General features: G+C 56.1%; 3 protein-coding genes across 3 annotated transcripts; all 3 read left to right on the top strand.

Moving 5' to 3' along the window:
• The first annotated feature begins 10 nt into the window (after positions 1-10).
• On the top strand, positions 11-2,196 carry LOC117029310 (histone H1.0). The gene has a single exon (XM_033118493.1). The coding sequence runs from the start codon at positions 315-317 to the stop codon at positions 897-899; it is 585 nt and encodes a 194-aa protein (XP_032974384.1). The 5' UTR covers positions 11-314; the 3' UTR covers positions 900-2,196.
• Positions 2,197-2,704: 508 nt separating this feature from the next.
• Positions 2,705-8,793, top strand: GCAT (glycine C-acetyltransferase). The gene is made up of 9 exons (XM_033118619.1): positions 2,705-2,923; positions 4,377-4,507; positions 5,729-5,830; positions 6,291-6,437; positions 6,980-7,134; positions 7,268-7,350; positions 7,509-7,680; positions 8,100-8,221; positions 8,488-8,793. Exons 1-9 carry the CDS (start codon positions 2,737-2,739, stop codon positions 8,637-8,639), a joined length of 1,251 nt encoding a protein of 416 aa, XP_032974510.1. The 5' UTR covers positions 2,705-2,736; the 3' UTR covers positions 8,640-8,793.
• On the top strand, positions 8,546-15,122 carry GALR3 (galanin receptor 3). The gene is made up of 4 exons (XM_033118620.1): positions 8,546-8,609; positions 12,302-12,374; positions 13,258-13,635; positions 14,299-15,122. Exons 3-4 carry the CDS (start codon positions 13,277-13,279, stop codon positions 15,098-15,100), a joined length of 1,161 nt encoding a protein of 386 aa, XP_032974511.1. The 5' UTR covers positions 8,546-8,609; positions 12,302-12,374; positions 13,258-13,276; the 3' UTR covers positions 15,101-15,122.
• Positions 15,123-20,366: the final 5,244 nt, after the last annotated feature.

The following is a 20,366-nucleotide window of genomic DNA, read 5'->3' as shown; positions in this document are numbered from 1 at the left end:
CCGCCCGAGCGCCAGACGCGGAGCTGGGAAAAGAGAGGCAGCGGGAACGGTGGCGGTGGCGGTGGCGGCAAGAACCAGAGCCTGAGCCGGAGCCCGGCGCCGAGACCGACCGATCATCCGGCGGGTCTGGGCAAAGCAGACCCGGCGCAGCAAGTCCTCCCAGGACTCTAGCCAGGTCCCCGAGAGCCGGGCTCTGCACTGGCCTGGGAGTCAGGGGCGCGAGAGCCGATCCCAAGTCAGGATTTCCTTGGCCTCGGACGGGGGCTGGCCCTTTTGAAGGCGCCTTCTTCAACAGCAGAACGAGGCAGGCCACCATGACCGAGAACTCCACGTCCACCCCTGCGGCCAAGCCCAAGCGGGCCAAGGCCTCCAAGAAGTCCACAGACCACCCCAAGTACTCAGACATGATCGTGGCTGCCATCCAGGCGGAGAAGAACCGCGCTGGTTCCTCGCGCCAGTCCATCCAGAAGTACATCAAGAGCCACTACAAGGTGGGTGAGAACGCTGACTCCCAGATCAAGTTGTCCATCAAGCGTTTGGTTACCACCGGGGTCCTCAAGCAGACCAAAGGAGTGGGTGCCTCGGGGTCCTTCCGGCTAGCCAAGAGCGACGAGCCCAAGAGGTCAGTGGCCTTCAAGAAGACGAAGAAGGAAGTCAAGAAGGTGGCCACGCCAAAGAAGGCAGCCAAGCCCAAGAAGGCTGCCTCCAAAGCTCCTAGCAAGAAGCCCAAAGCCACCCCAGTCAAGAAGGCCAAGAAGAAGCCGGCTGCCACGCCCAAGAAAACCAAAAAACCCAAGACTGTCAAGGCCAAGCCAGTCAAGGCATCCAAGCCTAAGAAGGCCAAACCAGTGAAGCCCAAAGCCAAGTCCAGTGCCAAGAGGGCCAGCAAGAAGAAGTGACAGTGAAGCCTTTCTTGTGGACACTCCTGTCTGTCTCCTATTTTCTGTAAATACTTTTTTCTTCTCTTACTCATCTGTAGCCCCTTGCCCCTTTCTATTCTGACTTTGTAAGAGACAGAATTTGGATTCCTCAGAAATTAGGGAATAGTTCATTTTTCCTTAACCGGTTGTGCAAGGACAGCGACAGCAGTCTCATCTCTGTAATGATGAGAATGTACTTATGTTTTGTTTTGTTAATTTGTTATTAATCTACTTATGGGTTTAGGGTTTGGGGTGGGTTTGTGTTTTTAGTTGGGAGGTTTGTTTGCTATGAAGATAAAAGTGGAAATCGGGAAGGCAGCTTGTTCTGGCTAGATGAGAGGGAGCCCAGGAATTATATGGTTTGTAGGAGTATATTTAAGAGGAGCTAGTTTTCTTAAGTTGAGCAACCCTTGTGAGTTTCAGAGCCTTGGCGGGGAGAAGGGGTGGCAGCAGCTGGATGCAAAGGAGGGAGGTGGAATAAACCCTCCCTGGCCTGACTTCCATCTCTCAAGTGAGCATTGGGGTTGGGGGTCCAAATCCGGTTTCCTCACTTCTCTTAGTCTGCCATGTGGCCTCCCTATTGTCCTAAGGAAGGGGCTAGGGTGGGGGGCGTGTCAATGTGACAGCTGGTCTCAGAAGCTGTGGCTTCTCTCAGCTGGAAACTAGCCATGGGGTGGGGTGGGGGTGTCCTTGTGGCTTCCAAAAGTCTGTTAAATGGGAGTGGAAACTTTGGAGGAAGGGTGGGGAGTCAGTCAGCCAAGTGCCTCAGTATGCCCTGTTGAAATTTGGGTTTTTTCCACACAATTGAATTGTATCGTAGGAAGACTTTCTTTTTCCCTTGGTTTTTGGTTCCTCGCGTATAAGAGGTGGCTTTGCTTGGTAGTCTGGTGGGGCTCCAGCCCTGCCACCACCATTTAAAAACCTCCCGACCTCTTTACTTCTGAGTCTTTTCTAAGTAGTGGTAGATGGGGGAGGGGTAGTGGGCGGGGAGTGGACAGTAAGACATACTGCAGTCGATTTTGAATTGCTAAGTAGTTTTACAGAGCTAGGTCTGTGTGCGTGTAAATGTGTATATACCTATCTAGAGCTAGCACTTCGTTTCACCCCCGGGAGCTGGGAGAAAAATTCTGTACAGTCGTCTTTCTCATAAAATAGGAAAACGCGCAATTGCGCGTTGTCCCCCCCCTTTTTTTTAAACAACTGTTATTTGTGCCGGGAAGAATTTGCTGTCTTTGTAACTTCAAAACTTTAAAATAAAAATTGAAAAAGGACAAAACCTGAGCGATATTTTTCCTCACTTCTAAGATTTGGAGAAGGCGGAGCAATTCGGCGGGCCAGCAGTGGGGGAAATCTGGGGCGTTTACACCTGATAATGGGGGGGAGGGTTCCAAGAGCTCCACAGAAACGGAAATCTCAGGGCTGGAGGGAACAATGTGATCCTGGCTGTTCCTGCCTTTGGGGTACAGAGCACCTCCGTTCCTTGCGAGAGGTGGGTGTGTAAGCAGGCAAAGGGAATGCTGGGGGGTCTGGTAGGCTGGGCCATGCTTGCCTCGCTCTGCCGCGTCGCCTCCCCTCCCCCTCACGGACCGCTCCAGTCTCGTAACTTACAAATCAATCCACTTTCGTCCTCTGCGCATCCCTCCTGGCCCCGCCCACCCAGCCCTGAGCCCGCCTTTTGGCCCGCCTCTTCGCCCTTCTAAGGAGGCACTCTCACTCTGATTGGCTGCATGGGCCGGGCCCCCGGTCACGTGACGCCGCTGCGTTGCTTAAGGGTTCGGGGCAGGCGCGCTCGCGTGAGGCAGTGGAGTTGAGCGCGATGTGGAGTGGCTGCGCCCTCCGCGCGGCGCTCTCCCGCGGCCACCGCGCGCACTCAGCCCTGGCTCAGTTGCGTGGCATTCTGGAGAAGGAGCTGGAAGGAATCCGCGAGGCTGGCACCTGGAAGAGCGAGCGGGTCATCACGTCGCGCCAGGGGCCGCGCATCCACGTGGAAAACGTCTCCGGAGGTAATTCCCCCACGCGGGAGTCGTCGGACGGGGCTGGGTGTTAGAGGGCGGTATGGAGGCTTGCGCTGAATGGAGGTCCTGAAGGCAGTGGGCGGCGGGAGCCCCTGCACACGTAGCCACTGGCCCCTTTCCCAGCTATCAGGCCGACTTTACGGCTTTCCAGTGATAACGCTAACCTGGTCAAACCCGTTTCCACGGAGGGAGGTGATTCGCCCTTGAGCACCGGTTTGACTCAGAGTGCAGGACTGGACGGAAACCCAGTCCTGGAAGAACATGAGAAAAAAAGAGATACACACAGCTGAGTTCCACCGTACTCTTTCAAGGGAGGGTAGTGGGAAGGCGCAGCAAGAAACCCCGCATTTCTGGAACTGCTACTTTGTGCAAGCCTCTACCAATTACTGCACGTGGACTCTTGCAAACCTCCAAACATAGGAATGACTAATCCCGTTTTACAAATGAAGCTGAAGCTCAGAGACGTGAAGTGGGCTGCCCCGAAGTCCCCAGCCAGCTGCAGGCAGAGCTGGGCTTTGATCCAGGTCCTCTGGTATATCAGAGCTGGAAGGTCACCTAATGGGCCAGAGAGGCCAACTTCCTGGCCAAAGGGGCTGGAGGCCTCTGCAGAAGTCACACCATGAATTGGCCCACTGGGCCTCCCTCGTTTCTAACCATTGGTCACAGCGCCTCTTGTCTGTGCCAGGCCCAAGTTGGGTGTTGGTTGTAAACAGGCCCCCAAACCTGCCTTCTGCCCAAGAAATAGGCATGGAATCCTTAGTGCTTTGCACTCATTGGTAAGATGGAAGCCCCAGGAAATCCCTGCCTTCCTTCCAGGGAAAGCTTGGAGCAGGTCAAAAGATGGGAAATTAGGAGACTCGCATGCTCATCCTGTTTCTGCTGCTCCTGGTCTGCTTGCACCTTGCCCTCCTCAGGCCTGTTTCCTCTTCTGGCCAGCTGTGTTCACTGGGCTTTTATCATTCAGGGTCCAGGTCTATTCAGGGTCCACTTCTATACCAGGCAGTTAAAGTCAGTTGTGGAGTTTGAGGACCGCGGCAGGCATCTGACCCAACTCTCTTTTATCCACGAGGAAACCAAGACCCAGATGATGACTTTCTGGTGATCCAAGGGAACAGGAGAAGCTTGTTAGGCAAGGCTGGGTTCCTCCTCGTGGGGAATTCAGAGCCAGAGTTTAAATTTCTCATCCTTCAAGGCACTGCTCTGAGAGTCTTTTCCTGACCCTTCCTCTCCTGTAGCTGGTGGATTTGGTGCCTCTGAGGGGCCCCCAGCTCCCCATCCTGGCCTCTGCCTCTGAACAGATCATACTGTGTGGTTGTTGCCTCTTTAAGGGTAAATCCGGGTTCATTTACTCTCTGCTTCCCCAGGGCCTAGCACTGACACCTCCTCTGGCCCTTCCCCGGGGCCTTGAGCTGCTGTGTCTGCTCCCTGTCCTCCACCTCAGGAATCCTTAACTTCTGTGCCAACAATTATCTGGGCCTGTGCAGCCATCCCGAAGTGATCCAGGCAGGTCTGCAGGCCCTGGAGGAGTTTGGAGCCGGCCTTAGCTCTGTCCGCTTCATCTGTGGAACCCAGGTACACAGCAAGTGTTGCTGGGGTGGAAGGGGGCCTTGTCCCCAGCATTGGGCACCCACCCCAGCTGTCTGCTTCGCACAGTCAGCAGGGCTGGTTTAGACAGCTCAGCTCATCCCATCCCTGAGCTGTCCACTAGAAAGACTGTGTTCAGCCTTCTGTTTTGCTGTGAAGCTTTGGACAAGAAACTTTACCACTCTGAGCATTCATTTCCCCACCTGCAGAACAGAGTTCGCCTGTCCCACTACGGGAAAGGAAAAATAAAAGGCAGGGATTGAGATCGAGGGTTCTGAAACTGTTCTGCCTGTGCTCAGTTCCCAGCACCACCTTTTATTGGCTCTGTTACTGTGGGCAAGTGCCTTAACCTCTCTGTGCCATAATCCCTTCATTGATAAAATGGGGATAATAGTACTTGATAGGATCTGTACAAATTAAAGAGTTAATACATGTAAAAATGCTTGGAACAGTACCTGACACATAGTAGTGCTCAATAAATGTTGGTTATTATTTTGTAAATATTATAAAATAAACTTACATGAAACATGAAATTCATTGTGTTTACTGGGTGTCAGGTACTGTTTTAAGAATATTACAAATATTAACTCATTAATGCTCATAACAATCCTAAGTGATAGGTGCTATGTTAGTCCCTGTTAAAAAGATGAGAACACTGAAGCCCAGAGAAGGGAAGTGACGTATTCAAGGGAACACAGGCTGTCGTGGGATTTGAACCCATGGGCCTGGCTCAAGAGCCCATGCTCCTGTCTACTTGTGATTTCTATTACCTGTCCTCTCAGAAAGGTGAGGGTGAAATGAATGTCAGATGTGGAATTCCTGACTCCCAGCCAGGACACTTTCCAACAAAACTCTCACGCAGACTGGACAGCTTTCAAATGTAAGAATTCAAGGCCCAAATGAACTTAGAGTTTCTTATGTAATCCTTTTCTTTGCCATGAAGCAACCAAAAAAGGCATTCAGTTTGATACCAAGAAAACACGTTCCTTTGCCATCAGCACCCATAATTCTACCACCCAACTCCTATTACAAAAAGAAGAGCCAACCAGGAAAGGACACCTAGCAAGCCCTTAATTCCTGACAACCATGAGGAACCCTTGTGGTGAGGAAAGGAGAGGCCAAAGCTGCACGCCTTCTAAGCCTCTGTCCCCAGGGCTTATCCCATGTGGTCCCGTAGGCATTAACACTTGTTTCACTCGCTTTCTTCAGAGCATCCACAAGGATCTAGAAGCAAAGCTAGCCCGCTTCCACCAGCGGGAGGATGCCATCCTCTATCCCAGCTGTTTTGATGCCAACGCTGGCCTCTTTGAGGTGTGTGGAGGCTGTGGGTGGGAGTTGGTGAAGCCTGCTAGGCTGCGCCTTGGGAGTGCGCAGTCAGAACCTGGCAGGATGCCAGAGTCAGGGCTCGAGGCTCCAGTGCCCACTTCTTATGGAACTCAGTTTGGGCCAAATAGATGCTCCACGAGGAATCCTGAGGCTTGCAGGGAGGCCAGCTTCCAGGGTATTTGGGGGTTAACCTACATCAGCTGGAAGGCTGGGGGTAGCAGCGGCCAGGCACTCGCTAAATATGTTCTCACCTGCTCTCCCTAGAGCAGGGCCCTAGTTCAGCCTAGTCCTGGGGCTCTGGGGTCACAGAGGCAGAGGGCCCCTTGCCTCCCTGCCCAGAGAGATGTCCTGGCTGGCAGTGATATTTGGGCTCAAGGGGAGTCATAGGGGAGGGAGATCCCCAAGGTGGTTGGGTGATGGCTCTACTCCAACTGCCTTCCTCCAGGCCCTACTGACACCAGAGGATGCAGTTGTGTCAGACGAGCTGAACCATGCCTCCATCATCGATGGCATCCGTCTGTGCAAGGCCCACAAGTACCGCTACCGCCACCTGGACATGGCCGACCTGGAGGCCAAGCTGCAGGAGGCCCAGGTGGGGCGAGGCCCAGGGGATCCAGGGACAAAGATTGCGCTTATCCTCAGCTGTCCCCTGGTGAAGGAAGGGATGCTTGAAGAGGCCAATTTTGCACTCACAGACAAACAGCCTGAAAGTCTGAAACAACCAAGCTTTGAACCCAAATCCCTCAGATCCAAGCTTTATTCCATGGTGCCATGCTGCCTTGAGTTTTATCAGGCACCATATGTGTGGCAGACCTCTAGTAGGCAGAGTGGTGGGATAAGCTTATGGAAAGAACTGGCTCCACCCCACCCTGCCCGTCTGAAGGGCAGACTGACAGCCTTCTCACTGCCCAGGGCTAAGTGTGGCTCCAGACTGCCCTGGATGAGACGGGTAAGGCTCAGAGAGGCATAGATGAGGGAGAAGATATCCCCGCCCCAGTTCAGTAGTACTTACGTGATCACCTCTGTGCCGGGCACTGGGCAAGCTGAGCCCTTAGAGCCCCAAGCAGCACAGAGGCTGTGTGGTTTGGCCCAGCTTGCGATACCAGCTGCCACCTGTCCCTGTCCTCCCTGCAGAAGCATCGACTACGCCTGGTGGCCACTGACGGGGCCTTTTCCATGGATGGTGACATTGCGCCCCTGAAAGAGATCTGCCTCCTCGCCTCTCGATACGGTGCCCTAGTCTTTGTGGATGAATGTCACGCCACTGGCTTCCTGGGGGCTACAGGACGGTGGGAACAAGGGACACCCAAGGACTTGGGTTGGGGTTGTAAGGGTGGGTGGGGAAACCAGGAGGCCATCCCCCAGCACCCAATAGCTGGGTACTCAGGTGGCCAGTGGTGGCAGTGGCAGCTTCCTTTGCAGGGGCACGGATGAGCTGCTGGGCATGATGGACCAGGTCACCATCATCAACTCCACACTGGGGAAGGCGCTGGGAGGAGCGTCAGGTGCCTGCAGGGTCGTGCCCCTGGGGTCTCAGGGAAGGTGGGGAGGAAAACCTGTGGCTGCATAGAAGAGGGCCGCATGGATTATACTCTCAGGAAGGCATTGGGGTAGGCTCTGGCTTCCAGCCGCCGACTACCCTAACCTCTGCCCTTGTTTTCAGGGGGCTACACGACAGGGCCTAGGGCCCTGATATCCCTGCTACGGCAGCGCTCCCGGCCCTACCTCTTCTCCAACAGCCTGCCACCTGCCGTCGTTGGCTGTGCCTCCAAGGCCCTGGACCTGCTCATGGAGAATAACGCCATTGTACAGTCTATGGCCACCAAGACCCAGCGGTGTGGTCCCTGGCAGGGGTGGGGAAGGGTGGGGTGGGGGCGCTGGTGAGCACTGCCCCTGTGTGCCTGCCCAGCCCGTAGCTCCATACCTACAGGTTCTGCTGCTGCCCACACCACAGCCCTAGCAGGTTGCACTGAGACTCAGCTCCGCTCTCTTAGCTGAGAGCTGCCTGTCTCAGCCTCTTCCTTCCATCGCTTGGCACATGTCCTTGAATGACCCTGTGTTTCTTCATCTTGGGTAATCCTGTCTGCTTGTTCCTCTGTCTGGTGCCCCATCTGACTCTCTGCGTCTACATCTCTATCTTTGTTGGTCCTCCCTGCAGACTTGGGCACAGATCTTGGGTCACATGCCCTTCAAGAGCAGGGGTGAATGTTCCATAGACCCCCCCCCACCCCCAGCAACTTGCTTGCGCCCACAGGTTCCGCAGTAAGATGGAGGCTGCTGGCTTCACCATCTCAGGAGCCAATCACCCCATCTGCCCCGTGATGCTGGGTGATGCTCGGCTGGCCTCTTGCATGGCAGATGACATGTTAAAGAGAGGTAAGGGAACCGGGACAAGAGGGACCCGATGTAGGGAAGAGGGGGGAACCCCTGACTGAACACGCTCCCTTTTCACCACCCTACTACCCCTGTGAGACCATGTGTCTGTCCAAGCTTGAAAACCCCAGGCCATGAGGCAGTCCCGTCTGAGATACCTTGCTCAGCTTCCTTGCCCTCTGTGATCCTCTGGAAAGTGGGAGCTGTATATCATGCCCCAAAGCCTGCTTGGCTCTAGAGAGCCCCACGATGACCCTCTACCTTCCCAGGCATCTTTGTCATCGGGTTCAGCTACCCAGTGGTTCCCAAGGGCAAGGCCCGGATCCGGGTTCAGATCTCAGCAGTGCACAGCGAGGAGGACATCGACCGCTGCGTGGACGCCTTCGTGGAGGTGGGGCGGCTGCACGGGGCACTGTCCTGAGCCCTGGGTTGTGACAAGCAGAGCCAAGGTCCCCCTCGCTCCACAGCGACAAAAGTCCAGAGGCTCTGAGCCCTGTCAGAGTCCTGGGGTCGTGCTGGGGCAAGTCCTGTGCTTGTGGCTGTGTGTGAAGCAACAGTGTGGAAATTGGTTGTTACCTGTTGGTCTGCTTTATTCTCTCTGAGCAGGCTAACCTGCTCTCTGACTGACTGAACAAGCAGGCAGAAGCTGGGGCTCTGCAGGCAGGTTCCTGAGGACTGTCATAGCCTCAGAGCTGACCACCTTCCCCCAGTTAAGACCCAGGCAGCTGGGGTAATACAGCAGGGGCCATTGTCTGCTCAGCTGGGTTCTGTGCTGCTGTAGAGGGCAGGTGAGCTCCAACCCTGCAGTCCCTTTCCTATACCACCCACCCCCGAACCCCTGCTCTCCACAGCCTCCAGAGTCTAGCTTTAGTGAACACTTCGTCCTCTGCTCCCCATCCAAAGCATGGCCTACAGCTGCCCAGATAAGCAGGGGCTAGTCACCCAAATCCATGTTTGGGAGGAGAGGCAGAGGATTCAGGCCTCAAAGGAAAGAATGTGGGGCACTACTGGAGAGATGCCTGACAGTCTGGAACCCTGTGTTCTAGCCCACCTTGTCCCTGACTCTGTGGCCTTGGGCAGGCCCCATCTCCTGTGTATGCCTCAGTTTTCCTCGCTGTACCAAGAGTGGGTGGGTGTTACATGGATGTCTGGGGCCCTTCCCAGCTGGCTCATCCCAAAGCCTACTGGCCCGATGATCAGCCGCCAGGGGGCGCAGTGAACTCAGGCTCCGGTCACTATAGCCCCGCCCCCCCAGACTCCGGGCCTTGGACTCTGCGGGCAAGGCCCCACATGCCTTTGTCTTCCGCAAAGGCTCGCTGCACCCCTGCTAAAGACGACAACCCCTTCCCACAGTCGGTGCCCCTGGTCCTTTCTCCATTGCTCTCCACCCCCAGCCTTATGGGCACCTGGTGGGGGTGGGGGATGGCTTCTGAGTCACCAAGTTCCCAGCCTCAGGATGGTGTGGCCTTGGGAAGCTGGTAGTTTGCTGTGGGTAGAGGAGGAAGGATAAAAAGGCCCTTCGTTAACAGCAGGGCACTAGGACCAGGTCTCTGGCGCTCCGCACTCCCAGCCCGCCCTTTAGCCTGGATTTCTTAGGATGGGTAATCTGCACCACCTGCGGCCCAGTCCTGCAGGATCTTAATGCTGGGATTTGGGGATTCCTTGCTTGTGATCCGGAGGAGCTTGAGGCTGGGGTTCAGGAGCTCCAAGTGCTGGGGGGATGCAGCCAGGGGCAGGGGGCTACTGTGGCCACGTCATAGGCAAGAACACTTACATGCCACCACCATGAGATAGGGCACATGGTTCCAGGCATACTGTGGCAGCCCCAAGCCCAACCAGCAGCTTGATATGCATGGTCTGTTTAGGATGGCAGATGATAATACCTGGTGGCCAAGAGCAACTGCGTGGGAACGACTACAGTGGGTGCCGTGTGCCCGGCGGGGCCAGAACACCAGGCCCAGGTTCACCAGCCAGTGGCAGAGTGTGTATGTTGCCTCCTCCTGCAGCTCTCAGGTGCTGCTGCTGGGGTGGCGCTCTTCAGCCAACGGCATGGGCAGTGCCAACGTCGCAACATCCTGGGCTAGCTGGCCGCGGTAGCACACTGCGTGGTCAACTGGCGTGCAGAGCTGCACGCGCCTGGTCCGCCACCATCCAGAAGGGGTTGTAAGAGGCTGCAGCGGGTGCAGCAGCAGCAGCTCCAGGCCACATGCTTTGGCTTGGATATGGCAGTTGCGGCTGGTTGCCTGCTGCTGGCTCCCAGGGCGTGTCGTTTATGTCCTCTGTGTGAGGCATGGGGTTCAAGCTGTGGCCATCAGGAGCAGCAATTGGAGCAAGGGGAGGAGGTGGTGCCAGGGGTGTGTAGAGCTGGGCATGACTGCGCCCTTCCTGCCCGCTCCCCGGCTGGGCCTTCTGTACTCGCCTCGGTCCTCCCCTCCTTGCCTGGGCCTCTGCTATCACATCAGCAGCTCAGTCTCACCACTGCTGGGAGCTCTGTGACCTAGTACTATGAGAGACCATAAAGAGCCCGTCCCAGGAGAGCTGGGGCCCCCAAGGGGAGGAGGGGGGACAGTGTGTCAGGGATCTCAGGGGCTTTCAGAGTTCAGGCATGCTACATTTGTTGAGTCCAGGATTCTGGCAGTCTGTTGGTGCCTTACTTTCATACAGAGTGCTTGTGGATCTCTAGCTATCAATGCTTATATTAGGTTGGTGCAAAAGTAATTGAGGTTTAAAAGGTTATAATTGTAAAAACTGCAATTACTTTTGCACCAACCTAATAAAATGCCACCACATGAGTTTAGACGCCTACAGTACTGCCCTTCAGTGATCACAAGATTCAATAATTTCAATTCCTTAATTCAATTCTGATAACCTCTACATTCAGGTTTGGAGAGTAGGTATGATTCTTAATATCTTCAGTGAGTCTCTGCTTTCCCAAATTTGGGGATACTCTGGATCTGGGGTGAGTGACACCAGGCTTTAGGGAAGCACCTCTGAGCACTGTGAAAATCCCAAGGGCCTGAAGCAGCCAATTCCAAAGAGGTCCCCCCCCCCCCCCCCCCGCGCTCCTCAGGCCTTGAACACAAGTCCTGGCTTCATTAGCATCTCCTCAGACAATTTTCTCTTTTCCCAGACTTCTTGACATTCTCCCCACCCTCCCAACTTCTAGAAAGACTTCACACAGTCCCCATTACCTCTTCTCCCTGAACTCCTGCAGACTGCTTTCCGTCCCCACTAGTCCAGTTTACCAACACCCTCCTTGTTGCTAATTCCAACGGCCCTCGCCCCCCAGGTGCTAGCCTGTAACCCTCTGGAAGCGTTTCGCCATGTGGCCCTCTCCAACAGGCCAGGCCAGAATCCCGTGAGTGAATCAACCATTCCCCAAGACCTATTAACTTCTTTGGCTCTTACCTGGATAAGAGGCTCACTCATTAAATCACTCCTCTCCTGTCCATCCTTTCCACTCCAGGCCATAATAAACTACTTATAAAATGGGCAGGTCATGTCCCTGCTCTGGAACTTTCATTAGTTCCCCCATTGCCCTCGAGCTAAAGCCAGACTCTGGACAGGCATATAATCCCTCCAGTCTCCAGCCAGACTGGACCCCTGGACCAAGCTTTGGGAAGCTGATGGGTTTCAGGGTTCTCAGGGCCTGGGGGAGGAGTCCTATCTGAAGCCTGCAGAAAATAGATTCATATTCTTGTTTTCTAACTCGGACACCTCATTCAAGACTAGAAATCCTTTCTGAGCTTGAATTGGAGCAGGGATGGGGGAAGGTGGAGGCGGAGTCATCAGGCAGGGCCAGAAGAGGTGGGAGGGCCAAGGATGGGCTGGGCCCTGGGCACGGAGGGGTTAACTACAAAGCGAATCTCAGCGAGATCAATGGGTTACCCACTGCAGAAAGAGGCAGAAGCAACGCAGAAAGGCAGAGAAGTGCCAGGCAGAAGAGCATGCCACCTGGGGGAGAGCAGGGACTGAGGAGGAGGTAGCCATTGGGCACTCCAGAAGGACTGCCCAAGTCCCGCTCAGCAGAGGAGGGGCCTTAAAAGGAGAAGAGGGAGAAGTGAGGCAGACCTCTACCTGCAGGGAGGCACCACGGGGCAGCCACCGAGCCAGGAGGGAGCCCAGGATCAAGCGGGGTCCAGTGCCCAGAGTCAAGGTGGGTGTTGCCCATCCAGCACCTCCGGGGTCTTCTGCATGCTGGGTGCTGGGGGGGGCGGGGGGCGGGGCGTGCAAAATACAACCTTCCCTCCCCTCTGCCTGGCTTCTTTGCCCTTAATTTGTCCACCACCCCAGAGGTCCCAGGCTTCTAGGGGATCCACAGGTAGTAGCTGATGTGGGCTGTGGGGTGGGATGGGAGTGCGGGTGGACACAGCTCGCAGAAATGCACGCGTGCACACACACGCAGGTTGTCAGAGGCATCACCTGTTAACAGGCTCTCAGATGAGTGCTCTAGCCTGGGAGAGTGCCAGGATGGCTACAGCCCCATGTCTGCCACTCAAAGTGTGATCTTTAGCTTTCCATGTCCCCTCAGCCTCGATTTCCTCGTGCAAAAAGTGGGCAGTGACCTATATGGTTTTCCCAGCTGTGCCGTTGTGGGGCTCTCACTAAACTGGACTCTCCGTGATGCAGGGGTGTCACCCGTGTTCTGCTGACCTTGACCCATGTCCAAGAGTCTTCCCTGATCTTTGGATCCCCACTGAGAAATCAGGAAAATACACACGCTCCCGGGGTTGAAGTTGCCCTTCCCCCCACCCGCCATGTCCTCACCCCACTCTGGCTGTGTCTTTAGATGTCCATCAACTCCCTAATCAGCCCTGCACACCCTGGGCTGTGGGTCTGTTCCCTAGGAAACAGAAACCCACCTCAGACACCAATGTGACTTGTGTCATGAGCTTGTACAGTGGGTCTCAGTGATAACTTTTGGCTCTGTTCCCCACTCCCACTCTTAAGAGCTTCTAGCCCAGGGGACCTAGCCAGGCCCAGGATGGGGGAACTAGACCTCTGGCTTGAGTGATCAGACTCCAGCTTCTCTTCCCCAGGTGACCATCTGATTGCGAGATGGCTGATGCCCAGAACGTTTCGCTGGACAACCCAGGGAGTGTGGGGGCAGTGGCCGTGCCTGTGGTCTTTGCCCTCATCTTCCTGCTGGGCACCGTGGGCAACGGGCTAGTGCTGGCGGTGCTGCTGCAGCCCGGCACGAGTGCCTGGCAGGAGCCAGGCAGCACTACGGATCTGTTCATCCTCAACCTGGCAGTGGCGGACCTCTGCTTCATCCTGTGCTGCGTGCCTTTCCAGGCCACCATCTATACACTGGACGCCTGGCTCTTTGGGGCCCTCGTCTGTAAAGCCGTGCACCTTCTCATCTACCTCACCATGTATGCCAGCAGCTTCACACTCGCCGCCGTCTCAGTGGACAGGTGCGCTGTGCCCGGGACCTGGCTGGGTCTGGGCTGGGGAGGGAAAGCCTGAACAGATGCTCACTGGCCTAAGGAAAGAGAGAATGGGGGACCAAAAAGTGAGATGGGTGGGAGGAAAGTAACAGCTCTTTGGCGGGCACCATCCAGTCTCTGGGCACGTGCAGGGTGTGTTTAAGGGGACCATCCTGCCCTTCCCCCAACTCTATTGTGAGCTTCCCCAGGACATCTCTGTGTCAGCACAGGGCCTGGTACATACATAGTAGGTGCTCTCTGAGTGTGAAATGAATGGCAAAAGGAACACGAATGAATTCCGGTACTTTATTACTGTCCACACCTGGCCCAGGTTGTGTTCATACCTGTTTTCATGGCTTGAAACTTGGGGTCAAATCCAGGCTCACTCTCTAGCTGATGACCTTGGCCAAGTCACTTCTCTCAGGGCCTCCGAACCCCCCCGCTAGGTGCCAGGCACTGCTCTAAGCGCTTCGTGCATCAGCTCCCTTCATCACCACCACCCTGGGAGGCGGGTCACGCGGTCAACCCCACTGCTCCGACACGGAAATCAAGGCCACCAGCCCCGGGTCCCCGGCGCAGTGTCTCCGTGGGGGCGCGGATGCGGGCCAGCTGGCCACCCGCCCTCCGCGCTGACACTGCGCCCACCCGCAGGTACCTGGCCGTGCGGCACCCGCTGCGCTCGCGGGCCCTGCGCACCCCGCGCAACGCCCGTGCCGCCGTGGGCCTGGTCTGGCTGCTGGCGACGCTCTTCTCAGCGCCCTACCTCAGCTACTACGGCACGGTGCGCTACGGCGCGCTCGAACTCTGCGTGCCCGCCTGGGAGGACGCGCAGCGGCGCGCCCTGGACGTGGCCACCTTCGCCGCCGGCTACCTGCTGCCGGTGGCTGTGGTGAGCCTGGCCTACGCGCGCACGCTGCACTCCCTGTGGGCGGCCGTGGGCCCCGCGGGCGCTGCAGCGGCAGAGGCCCGGCGCAGGGCCACGGGCCGCGCGGGGCGCGCCATGCTGGCCGTGGCAGCGCTCTACGCGCTCTGCTGGGGTCCGCACCATGCGCTCATCCTCTGCTTCTGGTACGGCCGCTTCGCCTTCAGCCCGGCCACCTACGCCTGCCGCCTGGCCTCGCACTGCCTAGCCTACGCCAACTCCTGCCTCAACCCGCTCGTCTACGCGCTCGCCTCGCGCCACTTCCGCGCGCGCCTCCGCCGCCTGTGGCCCTACGGTCGCCACCGCCGCCATCGCGCCTGCTGCCCCCGGGGCGCTCGCCGAGCCCTCCGTCGCATCCGCCCGGCGTCCTCGAACCCTGCGGGCGGCCCCGGGGACGCTCGGCCTCGCGGGAAGCTGCCGGCCGGTGGTGGTGGTGGTGGTGGCTGCGGCGGCTGGGGCAGGGAGCCCGGGAAGGAGCCTGCCTGCGGCCGGGAGGCTGGACCAGCCCTGTGTGCCCGAGGATCAGAATAAACCTTGTCCGCCTCCACTCTGCTGCGCGTCAAGTCTGTCTGTCATTCGTCTTCCCTTAGGGCAGGACGCTACTAGGGGGTGGGGCCAAGGCCAGGAGCCCTGTGAGGAGCAGTGGCTGAGTTGGGGCTTTGGCCCAGTGGACACCCCTGGGCGGTGAAAATGGGTCAGTACAGCTTAGCGCAGCCCCCTAAGCCGGCAGCCCCCACACTCTGTCGGTAGCCAGTCTAGCACGAGAGCAGGACCTCTGCCCAGCCCTCTAGTTCGTCAGCAGCTTCTAAGACCTGCTTCCTCCACCACCCTTCACCAAGCCCCTTCTCCTTTTCAAGCCCTGTCCTCAGTTGTTTAATACTAACAGCTAATGTAGCTGATATTTATTAAGCACTTATTATGTATTTTATGCAGAGCTACATTCTTAAATCTAATTATCAGAAACAGCTTTGCAAGGTCAATCTAATTTGTTCCATTTTACAGATGAAGAAATCAATCAAGAATCAGAGTTTAGTGATTTGCCGAAGGTCTGGTAGCTAGTGTTTGGCAGACATTGGATTCAAACCCACTGCTGTATACCCTTTTCTACTCAGTGGAACCTCCTCCTCCACCTCTGGGGCCTCTACTCTGTTTCCATGGTTTCCAAGGTTTGTCTTGGTTCTTCCTGATTCTTCATCAGCCCTCTTCCCCAAACCCACTGCTACCACACCCAACCGAATGCCCTGGAAACCTCAGAGGGCTCCCAGGTCCCATAGGAAAGTTCTGTTCAGGTACTTAGGGCAGTGGGCCCTGATGGGCTTCCAGTCCTAGGCCTGGCCCAAGCCCCTTGCATCATCCCTCACCCATTCGGTGCTCCTGGCTCAAGAGAGACACTGAGCCACACTCCAGCCCCAGCTGACGTCCCAGCAGCCCTGGCTGCCCTGTGGCCCCTCCCTCCCTGTTCCTGTACTCAGCTGGGGTAGTCTGTGGCTGTGGAAACCTCCTAATTAACCAATAAATCAGTCTCAGCGGTTGCAGAGCTACCTACCTACTTCCCTCCCTTCCTCACCACACACCAATAATGTTTATCAGCTTCTGGCTGAGACCTTTTGGCCTTCATGCCTTCCCAGCACCCTGAGAAGGCCCTTTCCTGACAATAGGCAGCTGCTGAGTCCTCATCACTGCCTGCACCTGCCACAGACCCAGGGATCAGAATGGCAGTCACCCTGCACAGGGGGAGGCTGAGACCCAGCTGGGGGAAGCAACTGCTACAAGGGCCCACCACAGGGGCCTGACACCTGGGCCAGTGTTCTTTCTCCCACGTCTGCCAAGGTTTCCATGACTGACTCAGGCTGCAGCAGTGCGAGTGTTTCCCAGAGGGCAGGGGCTGTGCTGCTGCCCGCTTCCACAGCACCTAGCGTGGCCTCTGTCTCCCTGTGGCCTCACTTACACCTCCACTGGCTCATCTGGGCCTCACGCCAACACTGGCAAGCAAGGAATATTACCTCCATTCAAAAACTGAGCCTCAAGGAGGTGAGGTAGCTTGACCAGAAACACGTGGCAAATTCACGGCAGAGCTGAGATCCTAACTGGGCTCCAGGGATGGCTCTCACAGCAGCCCAGGCAGCATTGTGAAAACATCTAAGAGCATTTGACAAATTTCTCTGCACAACAATGGTGAGTGCCTGCAAAGCAGAAGAAGAGAACAAAATCTCCTGGGATTGGCTTATGTTCTGCTACAATCGCCTCTGTGGGCACGCACAGGTGACTGACTAGGAACGGCCTCCCTCTAGGATGGGCAAGAGACAAGCTCACCCAGCCAGGCAGTAGCAGAGCCAGAGTTTGAACCTGCATGAAACCCTAGGCCCCGGGGAGAGGGTTGGTCAGTGGAAGCCCTCCATAGAGACCTGGGTCTCTGCTCACCTGGTAGAGGGACAGTTGTACAGCCCAGGCCTCTGGCTGGACTCCCAGGCCTCCTACTTTATCTTCTTACAAAGCAGGCCCATCTCTCTGGCCCATCAATACCAATTAAGTACCAGCGTTTTCCTATTAATGAATATCAGTTCCTCAGCTCTCATGTCAGGCTCATTTGCAAGCTGCCAGCTGGATCCAAGATGGCCTCCACTGTCCCCTGCAGGAAAGATAAAGAAGCCCAGAGGCCCTGATTAATGGAGGACAGTACAGCCTGGCCCAGGGTAGGCACACAGCAGATATTTGATACATGAGGACAGAGGTGCCAGGGAAGGAGAGATGATACTTCCCTTCGTTCTTTCCTTTACCCCTCCCCCCGCCCCACCTCCAACATTTGAGTGCCTGCCCTAAGCTAGGCCTTGCCGGGAAGACAGAGATGGCATGAGTTTGACCTGGTCTCTTCCTTTCAGGAGCTCTCAGTCTAGCTGGAGAGCCAAACACCAAAAGAAGAAAGGACAGCACCGTGTGATGGGACCATCACAGAAAAGCACACAGTCTGGAAAGGGCACAGAGGAGGACACTCCTGCCTTCCTGGGCTGTCCAAGCAGGCGTCTCAGAGGAGGTAACATTTAATATGCATTTTCCTGGAAAAAGGTGGGAAGGGCCTGCCAGATGGAGCAATAGCCTGTGCCAAGACAGGTAGGGTAGGAGCGATATGTGGGCTCATGCTGCTGAAGCAGGCTGCGAGGGTAGGTGCGGTTGAGGTCACGAGGGCCTCCTAAGCCAGCTGGAAAGCAGGGACTTCCTCCTTCAGGCAGGTGGTGATACCACTGAAGGTTTTCAGGAGGGGAGGGGCCCCATCAGACATGTGGTCAGAAAGCCCCCAGAGTTGCTGTAGATGCTGGGTTGGAGGTGCCAGGCTGGCAGCGAGGAGCCCGATCCAGAGGCTGCTCTGTGAGCCCTTGGCCGGGAAAGCCACCGCCAAGGGCCTGGCCTGGGGCTGGGAGATGAGTTTTGTTATGGATTTGGCAGGAAGATTGATGGCCTACTGCTGGGCTTGGGCTTGGCCCCAGAAGCTCCTGGGCCTGCTTCAGGGGGCTAATGAAATGCTTGGAAGAGCAGATGGTCCTTAATACAGCAGGTCCTCGAATAAAGTCGTTTTGCTCAATGTCATTTCGTTCATTATAACGTTGATGACATGCCCTAGGAACTTAACTCGTTTACCTCAATTAGTCTATATAAAACTGGTTTCATTACAAGTCATTTTGCTTAAAGTCATAGAACCTATTGACAATGTGAGGTGAGAACTTACTGTACTTTGGTTAGAAGAGAGCTGGGAGTCCTGTAGGGCCAGAGGCAGCAAGGGGGCCTGGAGTAGAGGCTGGATGAGCCCTGGCTGCTGCCCTGGGGAGAACTCACTTGACCTGAACCCCCTGCAAGGTCTCAGGCCGGGCTGGGGCAGCCTGGGGGGCCCGGGAAAGAACCCCACTTAGTTGGAGGGAGGTTTAAATTCTTCAACCCTTTCACCCTGCCATTTGTGCAAACCTCTTAGGGATGGGCCTGTAGAATTCGTGCCTGAGCACCTCCTAGGTACAGGGTTTTCCTGCAGGAAAGAAAGAGGCACGGGGGATTGTGGGAGCCTAGGAGAGGGCTGTCAGCCAGCTTGGAGAGGCAGAGAAGACTTCTGGAGGAGCTGGTGGGCCAAGTCTGAAGTGGAAGTAAATCAGCGCAGACGGGGGAGGGAGACATAGAACACGGGCACGGGCTGCCCGGAGTCAGGCGTGGGGCGGCCTGGCATGGGGCACACGGGAGCGCCGGCAAGAATGGGGTGGAAGAGGTGGGGGGCATTCTCGAAGGATTCTGAATTTCAGTCTGAAATTGAGGCTGTACTTTGTCCTGAGGGCAATGGGGAGCCACTGAACGGTTTTAAATAAAAGAACAACCTGATCAGATTTACTCTTCAGGGAACTCTTTCCGGCTGCAAGGCAGGTTTTCCTGGGGAGGGAGAATCGTTAGGAGGCTGGTGTGGGAACCCAGAGATGAAGATATCCAAGACAATATCCAGCAGTGGGGAGATGTGAGGAGACGTGGGCAGATGGGGTAGCCCCTTAGGAGGTACAGTTGTCGGGACTTGGTGATTGAACATTGTTGGGGGAGGAGAGAGATCCCAGATGATACCCCAGACTTCTGTCTTGGGCTATTGGGAGCGGCAGTGGGGATGACGGGGGTCAGGTTTGAGGGGGAAGATGTTGAGCTTAGTTGGAACATGTTGAGACTAAGGGACCTGTGGGACATGGTGAGTGGTATCCAGAGGGCACCTTGTGCTTGGCCTGGAAGGTGTGTTGTGTCTCATCTGCTTTCAAGTTTGGAGATGAAGGAACTGAGGCTCAGAGAGATTCAGTAACTTGTCCAAGGCCACAGCGCTAGCCAGAAGCAGAGCTGGCGTCTTCCGCTCAGGTTTGTCTGATTTGCTTTCATGGTCTTTGGGGAAGAGAAAGGCAGGAAGGAGTTGGTTGAAGGGGAGAGAGGAACTAAAACTGAGCCCTGGGGAGGGCGGGTGAGGTGAGGGCGTTGGCATGGCAGCACTCACCAACCCCTCTCCCTGCCTAAGGCTGGCACACTCAGCATCATCTATCAACCTCGAGGTGTGTACCTGGGGACATCCATACCAATTAAGTACCCGAGGTTTCCTGTAAATGAACACCAGTTCCTCAGCCCGATGCTGGGCTCATTTGCAAGCTGTCAGCTGGATCCAAGATGGCCTGAGGCCAGAGGACCAGGCTGTGCAGGCTGGGATTGTTTCTGGTGTAAGAGGACTAGACTGATTTATTGAGGCATCTGCTTGGTTCCAGTGGCCCAGGCTCTGTGGAGGGGTGAGACTGAAGCAGGGGGAAGGGTGATGGGGAGGGGATGACGGGAAGGTGCCAGCTTGGCAGTGGGGGTGCAGGGAAGGGCGCTGGCCGGCTCATTGGTGGACTGCCAGGTCAACTCAGAGAGGTGGCGTCGTGCAGGGGTCAAGACGTGGCTTTTGAGTCAAGTTGGAATCCTGGCTCCTGCACTTCCTAGCTCTGATCGCTCTGTGCCTCAGCCACCTGCAGATCTGAGTTCTGTCTGAGCCGGGTCCCACTGGAGGCAAACTGTGTCACGTCACTCACTGGCTGCTGCCAGCCATAGGTGATGCTTCAAGGCAGATCTTGGTCTCCATCAAAACTCACAATCCAGCTGAGGAAGTGCGGACTCACCCACCTCTGCCCCCTGGGCGTGCTGACCACCATGTGCTTCTATAGCACGTGCCATTCTTCCGGGCTTCCAAAGTGGGAGAGTCACCAGGTTGGCGAGGGCCAACACTCTGGTCCCTGGTCTGCGGTATTGGGCTGGACTCCTTTGC

This window comes from Rhinolophus ferrumequinum, chromosome 10, assembly GCF_004115265.2.
Source record: "Rhinolophus ferrumequinum isolate MPI-CBG mRhiFer1 chromosome 10, mRhiFer1_v1.p, whole genome shotgun sequence".
Taxonomy (NCBI): domain Eukaryota; kingdom Metazoa; phylum Chordata; class Mammalia; order Chiroptera; family Rhinolophidae; genus Rhinolophus; species Rhinolophus ferrumequinum.
This window is presented reverse-complemented; position numbering and strand designations above follow the sequence as displayed.

Coding starts and splice junctions, on each gene's coding strand:
- LOC117029310 (XM_033118493.1), top strand. CDS start 315: ATGACCGAGAACTCCACGTCCACCCCTGCGGCCAAGCCCAAGCGGGCC.
- GALR3 (XM_033118620.1), top strand. CDS start 13,277: ATGGCTGATGCCCAGAACGTTTCGCTGGACAACCCAGGGAGTGTGGGG. Junction 13,636..14,298: donor GCCGCCGTCTCAGTGGACAG/GTGCGCTGTGCC, acceptor GCCCACCCGCAG/GTACCTGGCCGTGCGGCACC.
- GCAT (XM_033118619.1), top strand. CDS start 2,737: ATGTGGAGTGGCTGCGCCCTCCGCGCGGCGCTCTCCCGCGGCCACCGC. Junction 4,508..5,728: donor GCTTCATCTGTGGAACCCAG/GTACACAGCAAG, acceptor CGCTTTCTTCAG/AGCATCCACAAGGATCTAGA. Junction 7,135..7,267: donor TTCCTGGGGGCTACAGGACG/GTGGGAACAAGG, acceptor CTTCCTTTGCAG/GGGCACGGATGAGCTGCTGG.